Genomic DNA, 20,570 nt, shown 5'->3' on the forward strand with positions numbered 1-20,570 from the left:
CGTTTTTTACCATTTCTGAAAATTCGTAGCAGACAAACCGGGTGTGCAAGAGACTTCAGACAGGGCTCGAATAAAAGCTTGAACATTGTATTTAATATAAAAATATCGAATCTTTTACCGCAGATACCATCGAACCTCAGGCGCGTTTTGTTTTTAAGTATAGTCGCAATTGTGTCAAGTGGAACGATTTCCCCATGCAGTCCGATTGCAAAACCGTTGCAAACAATAAAAATTTTAATCATAGATTCAATACACGAGGTTAAAAATGCTTAATCGCACTAAAAACATTTCTTTTTTATTTGTTAAAAAATTATTGTTTAAACAATTTTTAAAAGATAACGATTTTTTACAAATATAATAAAATATGATCTTCCATTTTTATTTATTAAATATACTATTAAAATTTTACTATTAGCAAATATATACTATTAGCTAATTTTACAGTCTTGCAGTCGATTTGCATGGGGGCAATCGTTCTACTTGACACAGTATGGCTACACCTAAAAGCAAAGCGCTGAAGTTCGATAGTACCTGCGATAAAAAATTTGATATTTTTATATTAAATTACAATGTTCAAGCTTTCATTTGAGTCCTGTCTGAAGTTTTTTGCACACGTCGGGTTCGTCTACTACAAATTTTCAAAAATGATAAAAATAGCGTTTTTTGAGGATTTCAACCCCGTTTTTCTCGAAAACCTAATGTGATAGACCATTTTGCCTTATGAATTTGGATTCACCATACAAAAAAACTGTAGAAAAGAGTAATTTCCTATAGTTTTTTGTGCGCTGAATCTGCAAGGCAAAATGGCCTATTACGTCAGGTTTTCGAGAAAAATGGGATTGGAACTCTCAAAAACGCGTTTTTTACCATTTTTAAAAATTTGTAACAGACGAATTTGATGTGCAAAAGATTTCAGAAAGGACTTAAATGAAAGCTTGAACATTGTACTTTAATATAAAAATATCGAATCTTTCACCGCAGGTACCATCGAATCTCAAGCGCGCTTTGTTTTTAGGGGTGAGTGTAGTCGCACTGTGTCAAGTAGAACGATTGCCTCATGCAGTCTGATTGCAAACAGTAAAAACTGTCTCATGCAGTCTGTTGCAAACAGTATAAATTTTAATCATAGATTTAATACGGAGATTAAAAGTGCTTAATCGCACTAAGAACTTTTTTTTTCATTCGTTAGAAAAATTGTTTAAACAATTTTTGAAACAAGTTAAATAAATAATTTTTTACGAAATATGATTTTCCATTCTCATTTATTAAATTCACTATTGAAATTTTTACTATTAGCAATAGTCTTGCAGTCGGATTGCATGGGGCAATCGTTTCACTTGATACAGTGCGACTACATGCACCCCTAAAAACAAAGCGCGCCTGAGGTTCGATGATACCTGCGGTAAAAGATCCGATATTTATATATTAAAGTAAAATGTTCAAGCTTCCATTTGAGCTCTTTCTGAAGTTTCTTGCATCGGGTTCATCTGTTATGAATCTTTAAAAATTGTAAAAAAACATTTTTTGAGGGTTTCAACCCCATTTTTCTCGAAAACCTGACGTGATAGGTCATTTTGCCTTGCGGATTTGGATCCAGCGCACAAAAAATTATAGTAAACTACTCTTCTTTTCTAGACCGCAGAAAAAATGTAAGATTATGCAGATCTGTGTTATGCGTATATATTATTAAATTACTAATATTATATATTAGAATTTCAACCGCAAAAATCAAATTTATATTAAAATCATCACGTTGTGTAAACGATATTATTTATTTTATGTTTCATTGATATTTTAGGTCCTACACACAGAAAAATATTATTCTATTGCTAAGTAAAATGATTACTCAGTTTACTTTACTTCTTTTAAGTAACAGTTATCTTTAACAAAGAATATTTTCTTAATAATAGTCTTAAAATAGACTTGTCACAAATTTTAGAAATACTCATTATCATGTACTCAAAAAAAGTAAATATTTTCTTTTGAAGAATATTATAAAATTTTATCGAAGAAAAGTCAGATATGGTTAATTTAATGTAAGAAAATTTATTAGATCAGAAAAATTTAATGTATTTCTTTCAATTATATAATTTAATATTCTTGATTGAAATATTAAATTTATTAGGATTCAGAATATATTTTGAATAAATTTGATGCTTATGATGAACTTATGATAGATTTGCGGATATATGAACTTATGAAATACTTGAAACAAGTAATATTTACTTGTATATAGTATGTATTTTTCTGTGTGTAGGTAATTGAATATCATCTTTTATCATTATCATATAATCGCTTTTTTACTACCATAATGAAGTGTCATTTAAGCAGTTCATAAGTTCTGGAAATTTTTAATTATAATTACATTTAATTATAATCAATTTTTTATCTTAAATGTCAAATAAAGTTTTACAAAATTGATAGAATGCAATTATATGATTTGATCTCATTTATGCTAACGTACATAAATGTATTATCGGATGCTTAAACTTCAAATAATATTTTTAAATCGATCCGATGCAAATATATATATATGATTTTTATTATATTAATTCTAACATACATGAATATTAGATGTTTCTATTCGGATAAATGTAACATTGAAATTAAAGTTTTAGTAAAATGTTAGCTTTATCTCAAATTCTTTTTGATATTTATTTATTCTTTCATGAAGGTATGCCTATAAATTTCTCAAGTGCGTGCATTTAAATATATGAATAAATGTATGTTCAATATATTGAAAAATATAATTCTGGCTTAACAACAATTTGTCATATAGCTGAAATATTATCAAGCAGGATAAAGAAAATATTTTACGAGAATTGTTCTCGGGTAACCTATAGTTTGATTAGACTTCTCCTCTTCAATTAATTCTTTATCAGTAACGGAGATAAAACTAATTTTATTTCATCTTCTGAATCTTTCCAGAGGAACAAGATGGTTTTTGTTCAAAAATACATGTATACATGTTCGTAAATTTTTAATACATATATCCAACATGTATAGTACTGAAATCACTCTAAAGATTATTGCTATAATGAAAAAAGCAAGAAAAAGAAATTAACAAAAAAGTAATATACTAAAAAAGGCAAAAAATATATTTTATATGAATATAAATATTGTTTATTTTATATTATCTATGATACTTTTAGTATACTAATTTTTACTATATATACTCTCTACTTTTAATCAGATAATATAATAAAATCTCAAAATATGTTGATATTTTACGATATATTAGAATATGCATTTGTATTTAGTTTATGAAGGATTTTTTGGCTATTTTGTAACTTTTTAACGTATATAACTGTAAAGTTTTTTTCACATAGCTACGAGTCTTATAACATATGCGTTATAATTACAATGCTGCTAAACAATTGTTGTATGTGTCTATATGTATTTCGTACATGTATTTCTTTCTTTAACGACTGGAACTAGAGGGAGACTTTTTGAGCTTGTTCGTTATAGAAGTTGTTGAATATCATAAAAAGACATATGTACGCTTTAACTTAATTTATGTATATATTTTTATATATACATTTAATTTTTTTCTTATTTATGTTTTACTATTTTATACATTGTTTGACAGCTGCTGATGATAGTTCAAATAAAAGACCAAAACTTTGAATAATTAATAAATTGTGTTGGAAAAAAAGAATTTTAATTTGCGCCTTAATTATCGCCTTTGGTTCTCAATTAACCCGTTTCTCCTATTTGTGAATATTCAATATCAAAACCTTCAACTTTATTTTTGTTATAATTTTAACAAAGCGCATCTATTCAATTATCTCCCGCAAAAAAAAAGATATAATTTCTTCCTTTATCTTAGCATTTTTTTTGTTTCACTATTGAATATTTGATCAATAGTTGCAAGTGAATGTCCTTAAGCGTCACACCAATTTCTACATGATTTCTTTATATATGTTTAACTATAAATCTTCTTAACCATTCCACAAAAATCAGATTTTTATTGTAAATGTTCCCCGATAAATTTTCGTAAAATATTTCTTCACATAAAATGTTCTTTGTTAAATAAGGGAGTAAACGAAAATCTATAAAAAATATGTCATTTGAGTATCTCAGGTTTGCTATGCGTTTTGAATTATCTTCGAATTGTATTTTCCTGATATCCTGACTAGCGTTTGAAGTTTTCGCTTTTGATACATATACGTGTGTGCATCTCTATCCACATATAGTTGGTATAGAAACTTTTATCGATATCTGTCAAACTGTCAGAGACGAGTCCCTATATATGGAGCAGTTTCCGTTTTATTATAGACAGTGTCGCATTTTGCGTATGTCCGAACGTATTAACTTAACGTACGAACATTAAGTTAAAATCAGCTTTTGCAGAGAAGCAAAGGTAAAATCGGATTTTACCGCAACCATTTGTTAATATGTAAACATTTATTAGTGTATGTGTCAATACTCGAATATTATCAAATGTGATATTTTTATCAACAAACGAGTAAATTTCCTTGCATATTGCCTTTTTCCAACAATATTGAAAGTAATCTCTATTGATGGATGTACATAAAAGTGACATAAAAACCATGCCGACCAGTTGATTCTTCGTTGTGTAATAGCTACAACGCAACCTATTGTCTCCATGACGTCATTAGATAAATGCCACAATGACACTTTCGCCTACTTCTCTTGTATTCAATATCAATGTAAGGTATACGATCAATTTCTGAATAAGACCAATTTCTAAAGAAAAATATAGCATTTTTATTGATACTAAGTTTATTTAGTCCATATCTTCAAAAATACAAATTTATAAAATAAAGTAAATTATCGAATCTATTTTAACGTAAAAACATTTTATACAGGAAATATTAATCGAATTTAAAAAAAAAACTTTCTAAAAGAATATTTATAAATAGAAAAGGTTTTTAATATAATATTTTATGACATTTTTATGTCTTCTTTTTCTGTTTTTATCTGTTTAAGTTGCGATTGCGCGTTATTAGTTATTGCTTTATTTAACAATTAACTGGCAAATAAGAATAAAGGCGCGGGTATTGATGCGCGAACTTATTAATGTTAAATTTTAATAATAAATGTGTATTAAAAATACGTTTTGGACTGTTTTTTGGTCCATCTTTAATAATAAAGAAATGACGGTTCTGGCATTTTGGCTAAAAAAATTGTCTTAACTTGATCAAAGAAATGATGATATTAAGATGGCATAAAAATATAATTGATTATATAAGCAATAACAAAAGTGATAAATCGAAATTATACTTGCACAAGACAGCATCAGCCACAAGCCCAATGTTATGCTTTAATTACATTGCAAGCAATTGTAAGCTATCCGAATGCTAATAGACATGGTGCGGCTTTACATGCAATCGCTAAAATGTGTATACGATTTGCAATCGACGTTGATTGCATTCCGAATCAGGATTAATTCGAGGTATAAACAAATTGTGTAACTACTTTGATTTATACAATATAAATTTATTTTCTATGAAATTTTTAATTTCCATTTGATTGATAAAAACATTAGAAATTCCTAAGTTAGCGTCAAAAGAACGTTTAAGTCTTTATAGTAGCAAAAAGTTCTAGCTTTGAAATGGCTTTTTAATGTTACAAATTCTTTTGTTACTTTCATTGTTTAAATATTTTATTTTCTATGCAATATATTAAGGGGTTACATACCTTTGACAGGCCTAAAACTAGGTCAAAATTAACGAATTTTTATTATGGATAGAATTAAGTTTTATTAAAAAATGAAAATACATGGCTAGTAGAGTAGTCTTTTGCGAATATCTCTCCAAAATTTCAATAAAAAACAATCAAAAATTGATATGGCAGTATTTTTCCGAACGTTTGTTGAACGAGTGTTTGTAAAAACGGTGTTCGCGGTACTACAGATATCTCCGTCCCCTCTCATCTAAAACAAAAAACAAAAATTTTCCCTTATAGATGAATAAAACTTGTCATAAGATTTTTTCGATTTATGACTTAGTTTTGTTTATAAATAAAAAAAAGACCAATTTTTAGGTCAAAAATCGCATTTTTCCCCCAATCACAATGAGATGTGTGCATCGCACAATGACAACTTGATAATGTGAATAAAAAAATAGATGAAAAATTTTATTGTATTCCCTCGGGGTTACAATTATTATATAAAGTGCATTAGTGCTTGCAATTTATCCACTAACATAGTATAAGTTAGTATAACTTTTGTATTATCATTTTTTTAAATATAACTTTACATTATCTCTAATTCTATCTCTAAAATTTCTAAAAAAAACAATAAACACATACAAACAAATCTGTCTTACTCTCTACCTCTCTATTTTAACTCTCTCTCTCTCTCTCTTTAATGTATATATGTATATAGGTTTATATTTTTCCAACTAAACAATCAAAGAAATGATCGATAATGGAAAATATCAATAAAATAAGAAAGCGATCAATAGCGACTTGATGCACTCTCAAAATACGATATGTTTAATTTTCTTTAACTCGTCCAATTGCAAATAATGTCTCTTGGCACGCGCATAGTGTGACGCAGTAGTAGAATTGGCCATGGAATCGTGCGTACATATGCTCAAAAATCTAAATATGTTTACGTGCAAAATCCGCGAGAAAAAATTTGAAGCGCAGACATGAGATGCGGCATAGTGTATAAAATTATTAAGAAAAGTTTAATGAAATAGGATAGAATAGAATGATTAATAATCAAATTAGAAATTTTAATAATCTAATTAGAATTGTTTGATCGGTCGAATAAAAGGAAAATAATGTATAAATATTGTTTTTTCTTGCTCGTGAGACGTCATGAGACATAAAGTCGCTTATCCGAGTAAATGCAACCACGACTGAGTGAGTCAGACGTTTGACCTTCGTTCATAGTGTTACTACTTGTGATAGCTCGATACCATTACATGTTGCCCCGCGATGCCATATTTGACGCTTTTACGACCGCGGTTTTACAGTGATAAAGTCTATGTCACATTGCGTATTTTGCGCTGATTGATGCATGCATTTATTCATGCAATGTTAAACTTTTAAATAAAAATAGAATCTAGTTTTATAATTTAATAAAAATGTTATTAAAATAAAAAAACTAAGTAGATCAATATTTTTATAATAAACATATATATATATATATATATATATATATTGGGTTGAACGGAAAGTTCGTGCCGTTTTTTCGGTCTTTTTTCGGTCATACATAGTTTTGTAAAGACTTTTCATACTATATATCACTTTTATATAACAAAACAAAACACACACACACACACACACACACACACACACACACACACACAATCACAAACTATTGTACTCTTGCATTAAAACGGAAAAAGCTTTATATATGATTAATTTTATTAGTAAGCACAATTTATTTTCTAATCATTTTACGTTAAAAGAATATGTCGCACGATAAATTTATCTTAATGTTTTAAAATTTTATATATTATTTTAGTTTCTTATGTTTATTTTATTTTTTTATTTATTATTTACAGCAACCTATTTTTATATTGAATAAATCATAGTATATGTGAAAAAAATATAACATTGTATATGAGATGGTCGCAACGAAATTTAGAAGGTTAATTTCGTGTTGGCTGCGTGCGTCGCGTCTGGCTGGCACGGAAAGACACTTCTGTGTCATGGCCATGATGTGGTTTCTCTTGAACCAAACTTTTGTTGGACACACAGGCATGTATCTGTTATTTTACGCAGATTACATATAAATAAGAAGACGGTGACATATAAATATAAGAAAAAAATCACTTTTTAACTTTTTTTTTCTCTGTTTCTCCATCAAAAATAATATTTCTTAAAACAACGCGCGCGCGTGTATGTGTGTGTGTGTGTGTGTGTGTGTATCTGCTCAAGGCGGTCCATTATTAAAACGATAATCTTTTGTTAAATTGAAACTAAATTATAGAATATTGTGAAAAATAAAAAAGAAAATCAAATATTATATGAATCAAATTTTGTATCTTGGTTCCACTAATAATCTATAAAAAATTGATATATTAAGAATTATTCTGACATGGCAGAATTTGATGAAAAAAAAGATATATATTTTAGTGATGCGTTAAATTTAACTTCATGCGAGATAAACGATAACATAATATATCAGATCATAAATTTTCTGTTATATTAGTTTAGCAATTATTGTTAAAATTTTAATATCCTAAATACATATATACTATATTTTACAATAATTATATTATATAGAAACTGTTTTTTTTTATTTTAACATTAAAAATCTTGGAAAATATTGTAATTTTTATCCAGTTTCTTTTTTTCTAGTTATTCATCAATCTACCAGTATTTGTTAACGCAACTGCAATTAAATTAAAATTATACGATAAATACAAAGCTCAAACAAAATTATTTGAAACTGATTTTTGTGAACAATAATCTATCAATAGTTTCAATCTATGAATAGTCTTGGGAATATAACAGAATCTCGCGTATTTGAAACGTATGCTGCTTCGACTAGAAGCTTATGTATAGAGAAGTACAATATAAAAACGATGGAAGGTAGCAATCAGTGCTATTGAAACTTATTATGCAACCGTAACTTTGCTTTTACTACAGCCTTCACCCTAGGTGATAAGAAACTTACGTCATTATGGAACGTGGATACGCCAATATCATATGCATACATGCACTTTGCACGTTTAAAAGATAATTTTTTAATAAGAAAATAATATTTTACACTACTTTTATATTATACACATGTCTCTTAATAAAATAGAAAAGGGTTTATAAGTATTCATACGTATTTTCCATTTATTTAGAAAGTTATTGAAATAACCAAACATTAAATATAAATAATTTGTCAGAAAATAGATAATAAATGTGAGAAAGATATTCTCTCTTTATACATATATTAAATATAATATATAAAATTTTCACAATTTTGTATCTATGTTGAATTACTTTCATGAATTAATCCGTAACTAATCTGAGTGAATGAGATGTTTTATTAGTCAATTAAATATGTTGAAGGTAGTAGATCGGTAAAGGTTGCAGTAAAAATCATGATTATGAGATTAAAAAGAGAAGTACAAATAGGCGGTTTAGCGAACGATTTAACTTGTTAATGTAAAAAACAAATAAAATTCTTTTTTTGTCTTTTTTATTTTATATATTGATAAAAATGATCTTTCTATTAAAAATATATTAACGTTAGCTCATACAGAATGTATAATTTGATTTCTTAAAAAAATGATAGTTATTTAATTAATCTAATAGTTTTTTGATTTTGCAAATGATAATTAAATAGATATAGAGATTATATATATATAGGCATTCAGTTTTTAATCTGATGCTATGTATTATATATATTAATATTTTTGAATAATTATTCATTAATAAAATATTACAATTTTAATATAAATTGTATGTGGCAGATTCAACAATATAATGCATGTAAATTGCGGATTATTAATAGATAGTTATTTGCATGAATTTCAAACCAGAGAGAAAAAGGCTGGGAAAGAACACACATTAGAAACAGCAAACTCGTCTATTTCCGCGGACACTAAAGTAACCCATGTGCATCTGTTCTCACGTAATTTTTTTCTTATATGAGGTATGAGGTCGATCTCGGTCAGGGATCGAACCGATTAATAAGTGATTTATGAAAACCGTGATATTGCAATTGAGAAGTTGTATACATTTAGCGCATATCGTACTTGCGATAAATGACTTACATCATATATTTATGAAATAAAAATTGATTTCAAAATATTTTACAAATTTTTTTGACATTCCACATCTTTCTCATATGTTAATGCATATGTTTTTTATTGATTTAAAACAAAAATTATGCATATCTATGCATAATTGTCAAAATTTCTTTCTGAAATTTTTTCGCTTTTTATCATCATGAATTACCCCCATCATTTAATATGTCAAGGTTGGTTTAAGTATCGTTCCCTTTTCTTATCTTATCGATATAAATAATCGCGCGCGAGTGTATATTCATTATTTCTCCAAGAAAATGTAAAGTGGGCATGCGGTGGAAAATATAAAGATCGATAAGAGCACGCATACGTTATCGATGGTATTACGAAACAGAGTAGCCAGAGTGGCCAGGGTCGTGTTAACGGACTTGCGTGTTTCGAGAATCACGAGATTATTGTGCTAATTCCAATGTAATTCAACTCTCCCGATTAATTTTTTTCGAATAATTAGTTATTTTAAAAGAGAAAATATTTGTGTTATATATAAATAAATATTATAAATAAAAGTATTCTACATAAATAGGCATTATACATATAAATAGTGTTTAACCTGTTGGTTATCTAGCACTAATTTCCGTACGTATTCATTTTATTTACGCGGGAAAAGCTCATCAATTTTCTAAGAAGCATGTAGTCTGAGAATTGATATTCGATCCCAGGACTTGCCGACTATGAGTGGGCCGCTTCTGTATGAAGTCACACGTTATCCTTGATGTTTATTATATTCTACATTAAAATTGTTATATCTGATAATGCATAATATGATTGTGGATTTTAATTAATTATGTTACTCATATCTGCATAATCTACATATATGTATAGATACCTACAACCTGTGTTATCAGACATATTACGAACGATTTTAGACTTCATCACGATAATTTTGGCCTTTCGAAACGTAAGTGGTTTTCGGAAGCATTTTTGACGAGAAACACGGAAAAAATAATAAAAAAATTCTAGAATCAAGAATTTGCAAGATATAGCAATAATGCGAATATTTTACAAAACGTAAAATTTGAATTTTAACAAGGGAAAAAATTAACAAAAAATATTTCATTGGAACAGAAATCATAACGAACAACTATGTAAACAAAACACATCATGAACTTTCTTTATTATCCATTTAATAGAGCATACCTTAGCATATTCATTTATTTATGTGTAGTAAATCGAACGCATGGGAGGAGAAACTCTGCCCCTTCCCCCATTCCAAAAAGCACTAATCTGACTTAACCTAGTCCGAGGGGTGAATTATTATTTAAAATAAAGATTCATCCCTCGGACATGAGTTGGGTTACGTTACGTTAGTTTTTTTTTCTGAGTAAGGGTGCAGGGGAAGGGGCAGTGCCCTTCCCCCGCCCACGCGTTCAATTTATTACACATAAATAAATAAATGGTGTCTGAAAATTACATATAAATCCTGGAAATCTTTTCGCTAATAACTTTTTAATAAACAAAGATGGAACTTTTTCACTATTTTTCTCGTGTTTGTCGTCAAAATTGCTTTCAGAAACGACCTTTCGGAATAAGGAAATAAGATAAATAGATAAGATAAATAGCGGGCTAAAGTTATTATGATCGTGCCCAATTTTAATATTAAAATATAATAGATTAAAAAAAAAGTTTTTAATGTGTATAAATTTTATTCTTCATTGGCATACCTAGACCAAGCATTTTCTATTCTTAAAATGAAACTAACTAGTTGACAGACAAACTGTTAGACAAAGTCATCTTTGAATATTTTCCTCTTTTTTCCCTATAATACAACGACCATCTAAAAGTAATCAGCATTGATTGAAACGAGACGACTCACACTTTCTTGTCGCATAGTTTTTTTGTCAATATGTCAACTTACAGTTTCTATAGGGAAATTATATAAATGTTTGGTCTATATAATATACGTTATTGCTAATTGGCGTATTTTTTTAATATCATCATTTTTGTAAAAAAGAGCAGATTTAAACAATAGAATATACATTAAAGCAGCACTTCTTTACAGTTTCCGAAACAGACTTGGTTTCTGTTTTCATCCCGACGGTGCACATTTCAAAAATATACTATCATTAAAATTGTTGATATTTAACATTTTTTAAATTATGTGTGTGTATTTATATGTATGCGTATATTGTTCCAATATTAGAATTATTTATCCAATAAAATCCAATATAATTGCATATTACATATATATTTGTATATATGTGTTTAAATATAAAAAATCGTAGGAACCACAAGAGAGATATACTCTATAAGAGATAAAATAATTAAAAGTATTAAACTCGTTGAAAGGTGACAATGTAATTGCTACAATTCTCTTATATTGTTTGATTATAAAGACATAAGAGCGAATTAAGGATTACGGCATTCTTGAACGGGGACACGAGGCCAAGGTTTAGCATTGTAATATCCTTGAGCATTCTCTGTTATCCAATGCTAATGTTTCTCACATTTTACCGTCAACTTGTCGCAATGCGAATGTTGCATGCATAGAATCTAGATTGCGCGCGCGTTGCGATTTATGAGTTAGCTGGTTATAAACATGATTTCACAAAAAAATTATTTTCGAACTACTCTATTATATATATGTAATTTATCATAAAATGGATGCATTATATTTTTAACTTTTTAATTAATTATGAAGTTAATGTGTCCACAGCAAAAATTTTTAAATTGAACTATTTTTTATTTCTTAATTTTTATATTTTCAATGCTTAATATTAAAAATATATGTATGGAATACTTTATATATATAGGGGATAGTAGGGTAAAACTTTTTTGGAGATGTCTTCCTACAAAAAATCAGAGAGCAAAAAGAATTCTACTGATCGTTAGTAATCTTTAATGGACCTTGAACTATGAGAAAATGAAGCTAGTTGCTGAAAAAAAAATTTGATTACCAAGGATAACAAAATTTTTTGAAGAAGTCAAAATACCCGGTTTTGTCCTACCGGTAGATCGGATACCAATTTGAAAACATAAAACACCGTAATTACGAAATCTTTATTTAAATACGATACAAAATACGATACAAAAATGTATTCTAAACAAAAATCACAAATAAAGACAACCTCTTGCTCCACATTGCTGCAGGACTTTTTTATTTAATTTTTTAACTTTTGTGAAATTTTTCTCAAAAAATTTTTTTTAGTGATTTCTTTTTTTGAGTGGCAGTCTCTATCTCCAATTGCTTTTTGTAAAGAGACAAAGTCAGAATGGCAGATTTTCTTTTTTTCATTATATGAGATGTGTAAGTACCCGGTTTTGCACCAACATGAGGTAAATAACAAACATGGCGGCTGTACATTCCGGCGTACAAAGTGACGATCAGAACTAGTGCGATATATTCTCTAATACATACAGAATGCAATGTTACATTTACCGAAACAGATGCTCTGTGTGGAAAAAATCCACGATGACTCGATTGTTATCTCCTTATCGATCTTTTTTGGTCCGAAAACTTTGGACTTTTCCCAAAAAAGAAATGTCGTGTGCACGTGGGCAGGGTTCATTACAAAATAATGATGGTGTCAATCTACAACTAATAGCACAAGTTGGCCAAAGATAATAGTACTTATCACAAAGAAACAGAGGTACCGGTTTGATCCGCCTACCCGGTTTTACCTTATTTTCTCCTATATATATATTTTTTTTTTTTAAATTACACTTGATAGAATAATGATATTTATGTTTTATTGCGCTCGCATTATCACGGCGAATATTCGAAAAACACAATAATGCTTCTTGCCGCGAAAAGGTTTCTCTATGATCATTATCCTAAAAACAATGTATCATGATTGACGGCATTATTCGTTTTTTTTTAGGTGATGACGATGGCTTGTCTATGTTGAGATGTTAATTAAATGCTAAAGGATCTTCCACTCACAACAGTGGATAAAGAAGATCGAACACGGGAATGAGTGCTTGCGAAAGTTGAAGGAGGAAATCTACACAACGAATAACAACAGTCTGCCTCCATTGCGACCAGCCAGATATCTCACATTAAGGTACGTGAATATAATACAAGTTCCAAAAAGTTTCCTATGTGTGTGTCTGGAAGCAATCCTGGTAGACTTTTTCCGGACTCACGCGTAAATCTGACTGCAAATTTTCCTTGATGTCTTGAACCATCTGAAATTGGCTTCTTTTCAAAATGGCTTTCAGTTTAAGAAAAAGGAGAAGGTCTGCCGGAGCCAAGTTAGATGAGCAGAATGGCCGAGGAACTATAATCTTTATTTTAGTTAAAATATCACAGATAAGCAACAATGCATGAGTCGATAAATTATCATGATGAAGAAATTAGCGATTGTCCTTCGAACTCAGGCCTTTTTTTCCTGACATTTTTTTCTTAGACATTTTAACACTTCAAGAGAACACCATACTATTTCCTTTTTCCTAAATTGAAAGTCATTTTTAAAGGACGACGATTTTAGATAATTCAAAATATCAAGGAAAATTTGCAGACAAATCTACGCGCGATCCCAAAAAAACCTACCAAAATTGCTTCTAGGAATGACAACTGTGCTGGAAGCGGTGTATCGAGAGAGAAGAGAAATACTTTGATTCAAGCTTAACTAGATTGCACAGGTAAGTCTTAAAACATTACAAAAAAGTTCTGGACAAACCTACATGTGAGATAATAACAATATCAGACTATGAATAAAATTATAAATTGCAACAATACTTTGTTATACAAAGCTATATTACTTTTGGATTTCTACAAATAGTAAGGTAACAATTTTTATTTTTGTATATTATTTATTATATTATAAAAAATCATATCTCTCTAAAAGCTTATATATTTATATATACCTATATATATACTATATATATAAAACACTTGAAAACTTTTTGACATACGGAATAATAATTTCTAATTACTGTAAGTTTGCCGCTAGCATAGTTTATGATGACTTTCTTAGATTTTTTTCAAAAAGAAAAAATATTAAAAGAAAGAAAAAAAAATTTTCGTCGCACAATTATATCGCAATTGATCTTATTTCTCACCTCCTTTTTACTCCTTGTCCTTTCGTTTTGCATAATTCTTTGTGTTGTTTTGCCGATATGAATCGTGTCACGATGTGATTAAATAGTCCCAATGAAGTTTTTCTCATTCTCGCAGACTCTCCTCATGACTATTGCTCTAAAACGGTCAAGTTTGTTCTTCGCGACGTTGTTGATATATAAGTTCACCGATTTGGCAAATATTTGTTACAATCAAGTTTCTTCACTGCCAAATGATGAATTAGATTAATAAGATTATCTGTGAAATTGATCAAGATTCAAAATTTATTTTCATCATCAACACGGTTTTGCATATTATTAATATTGGTAATGTACAACATTACCAATAGGTGTTAAAGAAACATATAATTATAAAAATATTTAAAATATATAATGCAAATATATAATAATATCGACAATAATAATACAGAAAATAATATAGTTACTTCGACTTTAACAATTTTCAAATATTTTGTAAACATCTTTAAGCGTTTTATATTAATTAAGATACTTTTGGTTAAAGATTAATGTTGCGGAAAAATTAAGTGCACTATAGTATTTTGATCTATGCTAGGTAGCAGTATGTAAAAGGTTCGTTATTAGAGAGTCCTGATCACAAAGTGTCAGTTATGTATGTAATGTAGACGAAGATAGGATTGTGGGGGTAGGCTGAGATTTGTGAAGTCACAAAACGTGAGAAGAGCGTGATATGAAAATGAATCGCGCGCGGACTCAGAATGAAACGGGTTGAGCCATATGATGTATCTATAGCGTCTGGTACCGCAACGTTCCGTATTGATCGGACGACATCAGCTGTACGCTGTTGGTAGCGTTTATACTAGTATGAACGTTTGTCGGTTTAACTGTCGTTGCTCACTACCACTGTTCGCGATGCTCTCTTTTCCTCTCTGTTACGCAATAATATTAATGTATCACAATTATGTATAATATATGTATAATTATGTATAATTTAGAATGATGCGACACATGGTGACAGAATTTTGTATAATATATAGAAGGACAAAGATGTTTCATCTATCTGTGCAAACATTTTTTGTTTGTTTTTGTTTTAAGATTATTTGATCAAAATAGTTAATCTAAAATTCAAACAAAAAAAAACTATATATATACACTATTCAGAAAAAATAGGGAACCCTTTTCATACGTTAAAAATTGGGCTACTTTCAAACCGCTGAAACTCGGTGAACAATCATCGTAGACAAAAACTTGAAAAAGCATTTTAAAGTTGATGTTTCAACTTGAAAGTGCTACCATTAGTTTAAAAATCTTTTTTATCTTCTTTACTCTGTGCTTTAAAAAAGGACACATTGTTTTGTTTCTTAAAATTACGTATTTTTAATACTCTGCATTATCCCGTAAATATAAACAAACATTTTTTCCACGTCTGCTCTACAACAAATACAACGTATACAAACTTCACTTTTCCTAATATTACTTTATAATACCTGAGAAAAAGCATTAAAACTGTGAAACTTTAATTTGTTATATCTCCTAAACCAATAGCGTCCCCAACTTATTTCTTGCGAAGAATTACTGAGAAGAACCTCCTTTATAACATACACTTTTCCTATTACTTTATAATACCTGAGAAAAAGCATTAAAACTGTGAAACTTTAATTTGTTATATCTCCTAAACCAATAGCGTCCCCAACTTATTTCTTGCGAAGAATTACTGAGAAGAACCTCCTTTATAACATATTTAAGTGGCGTTAAAATCGAAAGTGTGTACCTTTTATGCAGTTTTACTTAAGTTGAAATATAAAGCGATTGTGCATGCGAACATTATCATGCATTAAGGAGAGTGCTTAAATATTTATTCTCTATTATCAAAGTTAAATAAATCTTTAATTAAACAAAATTGTACTTACGAAGACATATTTTGTGATTATGAAATCACCAGAGAACATTTAATTCTTCTTTTTTTTTTAAATTTGTTACAAAGTGAATAAATCGTTTGGCATTCTCATTCTTTATTCTTCGCACAATCAATTGTGTTACTAAAGAACGCATATATTATTGTTTTGTTACACAATTCTTTAAAAATAATAGAACTTAATATCAAAACATTCATTATACATATATTATTAAAAACTGAAAATTAAATTTTGTCAATAAATTTGTACTTGATAACCTATTTGATACTAGCTATTATATCATAATACTATAAAGGTATTATAAACATATTTCGCAATCTTAATTATTACAAAATGCCTTTATTATGAACGCTACTTTTAAGCAAGCAGTGCTTTAAGCAAACAAGATTGCCAGCAATTATAACAAATTAACAACTTATTATAATAACAACTTATTTAACAACTAATTATCCACTTATTTTTATCAATAATCTCTTGAAAAGCTTTATTCTCCCTTCCAAAACAAGAGAAATCATAATTTACATTAATTAAAATATTTCTTAATATTGATAACAAAATGTTACTTTTTTTGTTTCAGATGACATAGAATGGGTTGGGTGGCGCTAGGGCGGTGTGCGGGTGGTGGCGGCCGCCTCTCGTCCATCCTTTCGCTGTCTCTTACTTCCCTCGCTAGCTCCATCATCTTCACTTTCCTCTGTATCCTCACACTTGCTTTTACTCTCGTCACTCTTGCGCGTGCTGAAAACATGTACGTATTGCACACAAAATAATTGCTATATGTGAATTGTTTCTTAGCTTCTCGATCGTCTTATTGGGCAATTTACTTTTATAATCTAAAAAATAAAAATAAAATGGTAATATTAGAAAAGCGGTGGAAATGACGAGAAGCTAAGTCCGACTGTATTGTCGTAGACCATTCATATTTAATTCTTTAAAGAGGAAGGAAGATTGTATTATTGGCAATGAATGATGCAGATTTAAATAAATTTTATATTTTCTGTTTTTTCAATATGGAACTTAAGTTATCAGCGATACTGTGAATAATAAATAAGATCTTTTAAAAATAATTTTATTTCTACATAGATAACAAACTTAAAAAGCAAATAATTTAGCATCTTTTACAATTCTTACGTCGTTAAAATTGCTATACTTGGTTTACTATAATATTCATTCGTATCCTATAAATGTGGCTTATGAGTTACGATCTCGCAATCAATGCGCAACATACATATTATATTGACACAATATAAACAATTGACAAAAATATACTTCTTTCTTCTTACTTTAGAGCAACTTATACATAAATGTCTGTAATTGATTACTTGATAAATTCGTTCTGTTATTTGTCGGAATCTTAATCGAAGAGAGCGAGATGAGAATTACGACAATTTTTCTGCATGTAGAACTGTATAACCTAGGATTTTATGGAAGAATAGAATGATCAGTATTTTTATGTCATTACGCGATTAATAACTGGTGATGAAAGAAATCAAGTATCAGTATTACGAATGTTTCAAACGTATTATTGCATCGAATGTGATAGCATAAGTAGCCCAGTGGTGAGTTCACAAGTTCTCTGGTAGTATCTTATAATGTAATACACAGTGAAGTTAGATGCAGTTTAGTGCTTTAGAAAGCTGCGTCTGTTTCTAGTAAATTGGTAGATTTTTATATTATGTACATGCATACATTAACATCTCAAATGAATGTGATATATTTCATATTTAGAACGTTAAATGAAACTTTAATCAAGTTAACTTCGGCCATTTCAAAGATTGATGTTTTTAATTTTATGAACGTTATTGTTCTTTCTTTATTAAAATTCAAAGAGTTAACTTTATTATTTTTATCAAATTATTATATATTGCAATATTTTTTATTATTCGTCATGATCACAACAAAACAATCTTCGAGATATTGAGATAGGGAAGGCTACCTACTGGAAGTTTGCGGGAAAACTCACTCTATGCACCATGAGCTCGCCATGTTTCTTCTGGATGCATCTACAGTACGTTGTGTTACAGCTTCGAAGAGGGCAAGTCGGACAAGGAGATTCTGGACAACTTGTTGCATTCGTCGCGTTATGACAAGCGGCTTCTACCCCCGGTCCAAGGTACACTGAGGCCCCATCCCACTGCCCATCAAGGCGACTACAACCTAACCTGTATCCAATGACCCTCGACCATCCAGAGCACCTCGAACATCATCGGCACCGCTACCACCACACGCACCACACAACCACAGCTCACTGCTCACCCTTCATCAAAAGGGTACTCTCTATAAATCAATTTGTCCTCGAAAATATAAAAAAAGAATAATATAATAGAAATATACGAATATATAGAGGAGGAAAAATAAGACACGCATAATCGAGAAAATGAGACGCGATTCCAACGAGAGATGTGTTCCAGCGAGCAAATCAACGATTTTTCTCTCGTTTTGATTTTGCGTGTTCACGGGAAAAGTATATTTGAATAAGCAATTTTCAGAATTATTGAATGTTTCTTTTGTCAAATTAAATTGATTCGGTCTTAAAGAAATTTGATTCAACGTCGGTTTTTTCTATTGATTTTTCTCTAATCAAGGAATGAAAAAGTAAATGAAGTATTAGATGAGGTTTCTTCAGTTCCCAATATATTGTAGGAATTATCAAACAAATTTTTGTTTGTGACTTCAGGCTTTTTCGCTTTTTATCTCTGTCACAATTTTAATTTAGCTTTTAAAAAAATTTTATTGTTATATGGTGTATTTGACAATTTGACTAATTCATCAGAAAAATAATGACATCTTTTGATATACATTATGACCCATATTCATGTAAGTGAATAGATTCGCGGTTTGATTGAGAAACGCTAATATGGCTCCATAGAGAATATCTGGGTTATTAATGGCACCATGACATATTTATTGTAGATATGACTAATAATAATAATTGTTTTTATGTGGGCTATAATAGTTACCAGCAGCTAATTATTAACATGTGTCAAATAGCGACACGTGTATCTAGCGCCGTTGTACGTTGTAATATGCGAAGCAAGATTCCAGTAATCTACCAATCATTAATCTATCTTCTAATTTTGGCACTTAAACAAGTTAACAAAAAAGAAATTTTAGATACTTATATACAGAACAGCATACATGTAATTTATGTTCAAATAGATTGATGTATATGAAAAAGAAACTGATTTCTCTATTTTAATAATTTTGCTCAAGTTTTTATCTTGCTCTGCTTTAATTCTTTCGAAAAATAAACTAAAATTTTAATTTATTAACATTACACATACAGTTACAACTACTACAAGAATACGAAGAGTTCTACGAAGTTTTATATTAACTGTGCGTCATATCCGAGTGAATTGAATAGTCGCTTGAGGATATATCCAAGAAACGAAGTGCACTCCAACAGTACGAAGATTGCATTATTCAGACTTCATCAGTGGAACGGCTTCATACACATCGCATGATGACACAGATTATTGATTCTTTCGTGGAGTGCCCTCGATTCGCAGAGCTGGTATCTGTATATTATTTATAAATATTAAAGATTCCGTATATATATATATATATATATATAATGGATACACATGGACAATGATTTAAGAAGAATAACAGATACCCCCCAATAATTTTATAAAAAATTCGTAAAAAGTTAGACTTGGAAAAAGGATGGGACGTGGGCAAGGGTTGTTTGGTGTCATAGATACATATACACTGGAAAACTTACACAATTTTCATTACTCTTTTAAGAACACTGTTCCCCATAAACGGTATCGCATGATCATACCTAATACCCATCAAACGTATCACAGTAACATTAATTAAGAATATAATACATGATGGAAGAAATGGACTAGAAAGATATATGTAATGTGATATTGAAATAAGCTAATTCTCTTCTACACTATATTATCAAAAATATAGCTGTATAAAATAAGCTGTATAGATCAAT

At 29.3% G+C, this 20,570-nt stretch overlaps 1 protein-coding gene and 1 long non-coding RNA gene across 21 annotated transcripts in view; one reads left to right on the forward strand and one right to left on the reverse strand.

Moving 5' to 3' along the window:
* LOC115243124 (glutamate-gated chloride channel) overlaps positions 1–20,570 on the forward strand; it is a 54,832-nt gene that overhangs the window by 6,256 nt on the left and 28,006 nt on the right. For 17 of the 20 annotated variants that reach the window (XM_029819840.1, XM_029819846.1, XM_029819847.1 and 14 more), the window contains exons 2-4: positions 13,547–13,729; positions 17,199–17,369; positions 18,646–18,734. In XM_029819840.1, the coding sequence (XP_029675700.1) occupies positions 17,209–17,369; positions 18,646–18,734 (250 nt within the window). In that variant the 5' untranslated portion in view covers positions 13,547–13,729; positions 17,199–17,208. Of the gene's footprint in view, positions 1–13,546; positions 13,730–14,232; positions 14,310–17,198; positions 17,370–18,601; positions 18,892–20,570 lie in introns of those variants that run through there. The other 3 variants (XM_029819841.1, XM_029819857.1, XM_029819858.1) reach the window with 3 other exon arrangements.
* LOC115243125 lies at positions 16,165–18,723 on the reverse strand. The gene is made up of 4 exons (XR_003885174.1): positions 18,585–18,723; positions 17,185–17,359; positions 16,431–16,744; positions 16,165–16,291 (listed from the first exon to the last, which is right to left on the reverse strand). It is a non-coding gene; the product is annotated as an uncharacterized LOC115243125 (long non-coding RNA).

The sequence above is a fragment of the Formica exsecta genome, unplaced genomic scaffold, assembly GCF_003651465.1.
Source record: "Formica exsecta isolate Colony F162 unplaced genomic scaffold, ASM365146v1 scaffold69, whole genome shotgun sequence".
NCBI lineage: Eukaryota > Metazoa > Arthropoda > Insecta > Hymenoptera > Formicidae > Formica > Formica exsecta.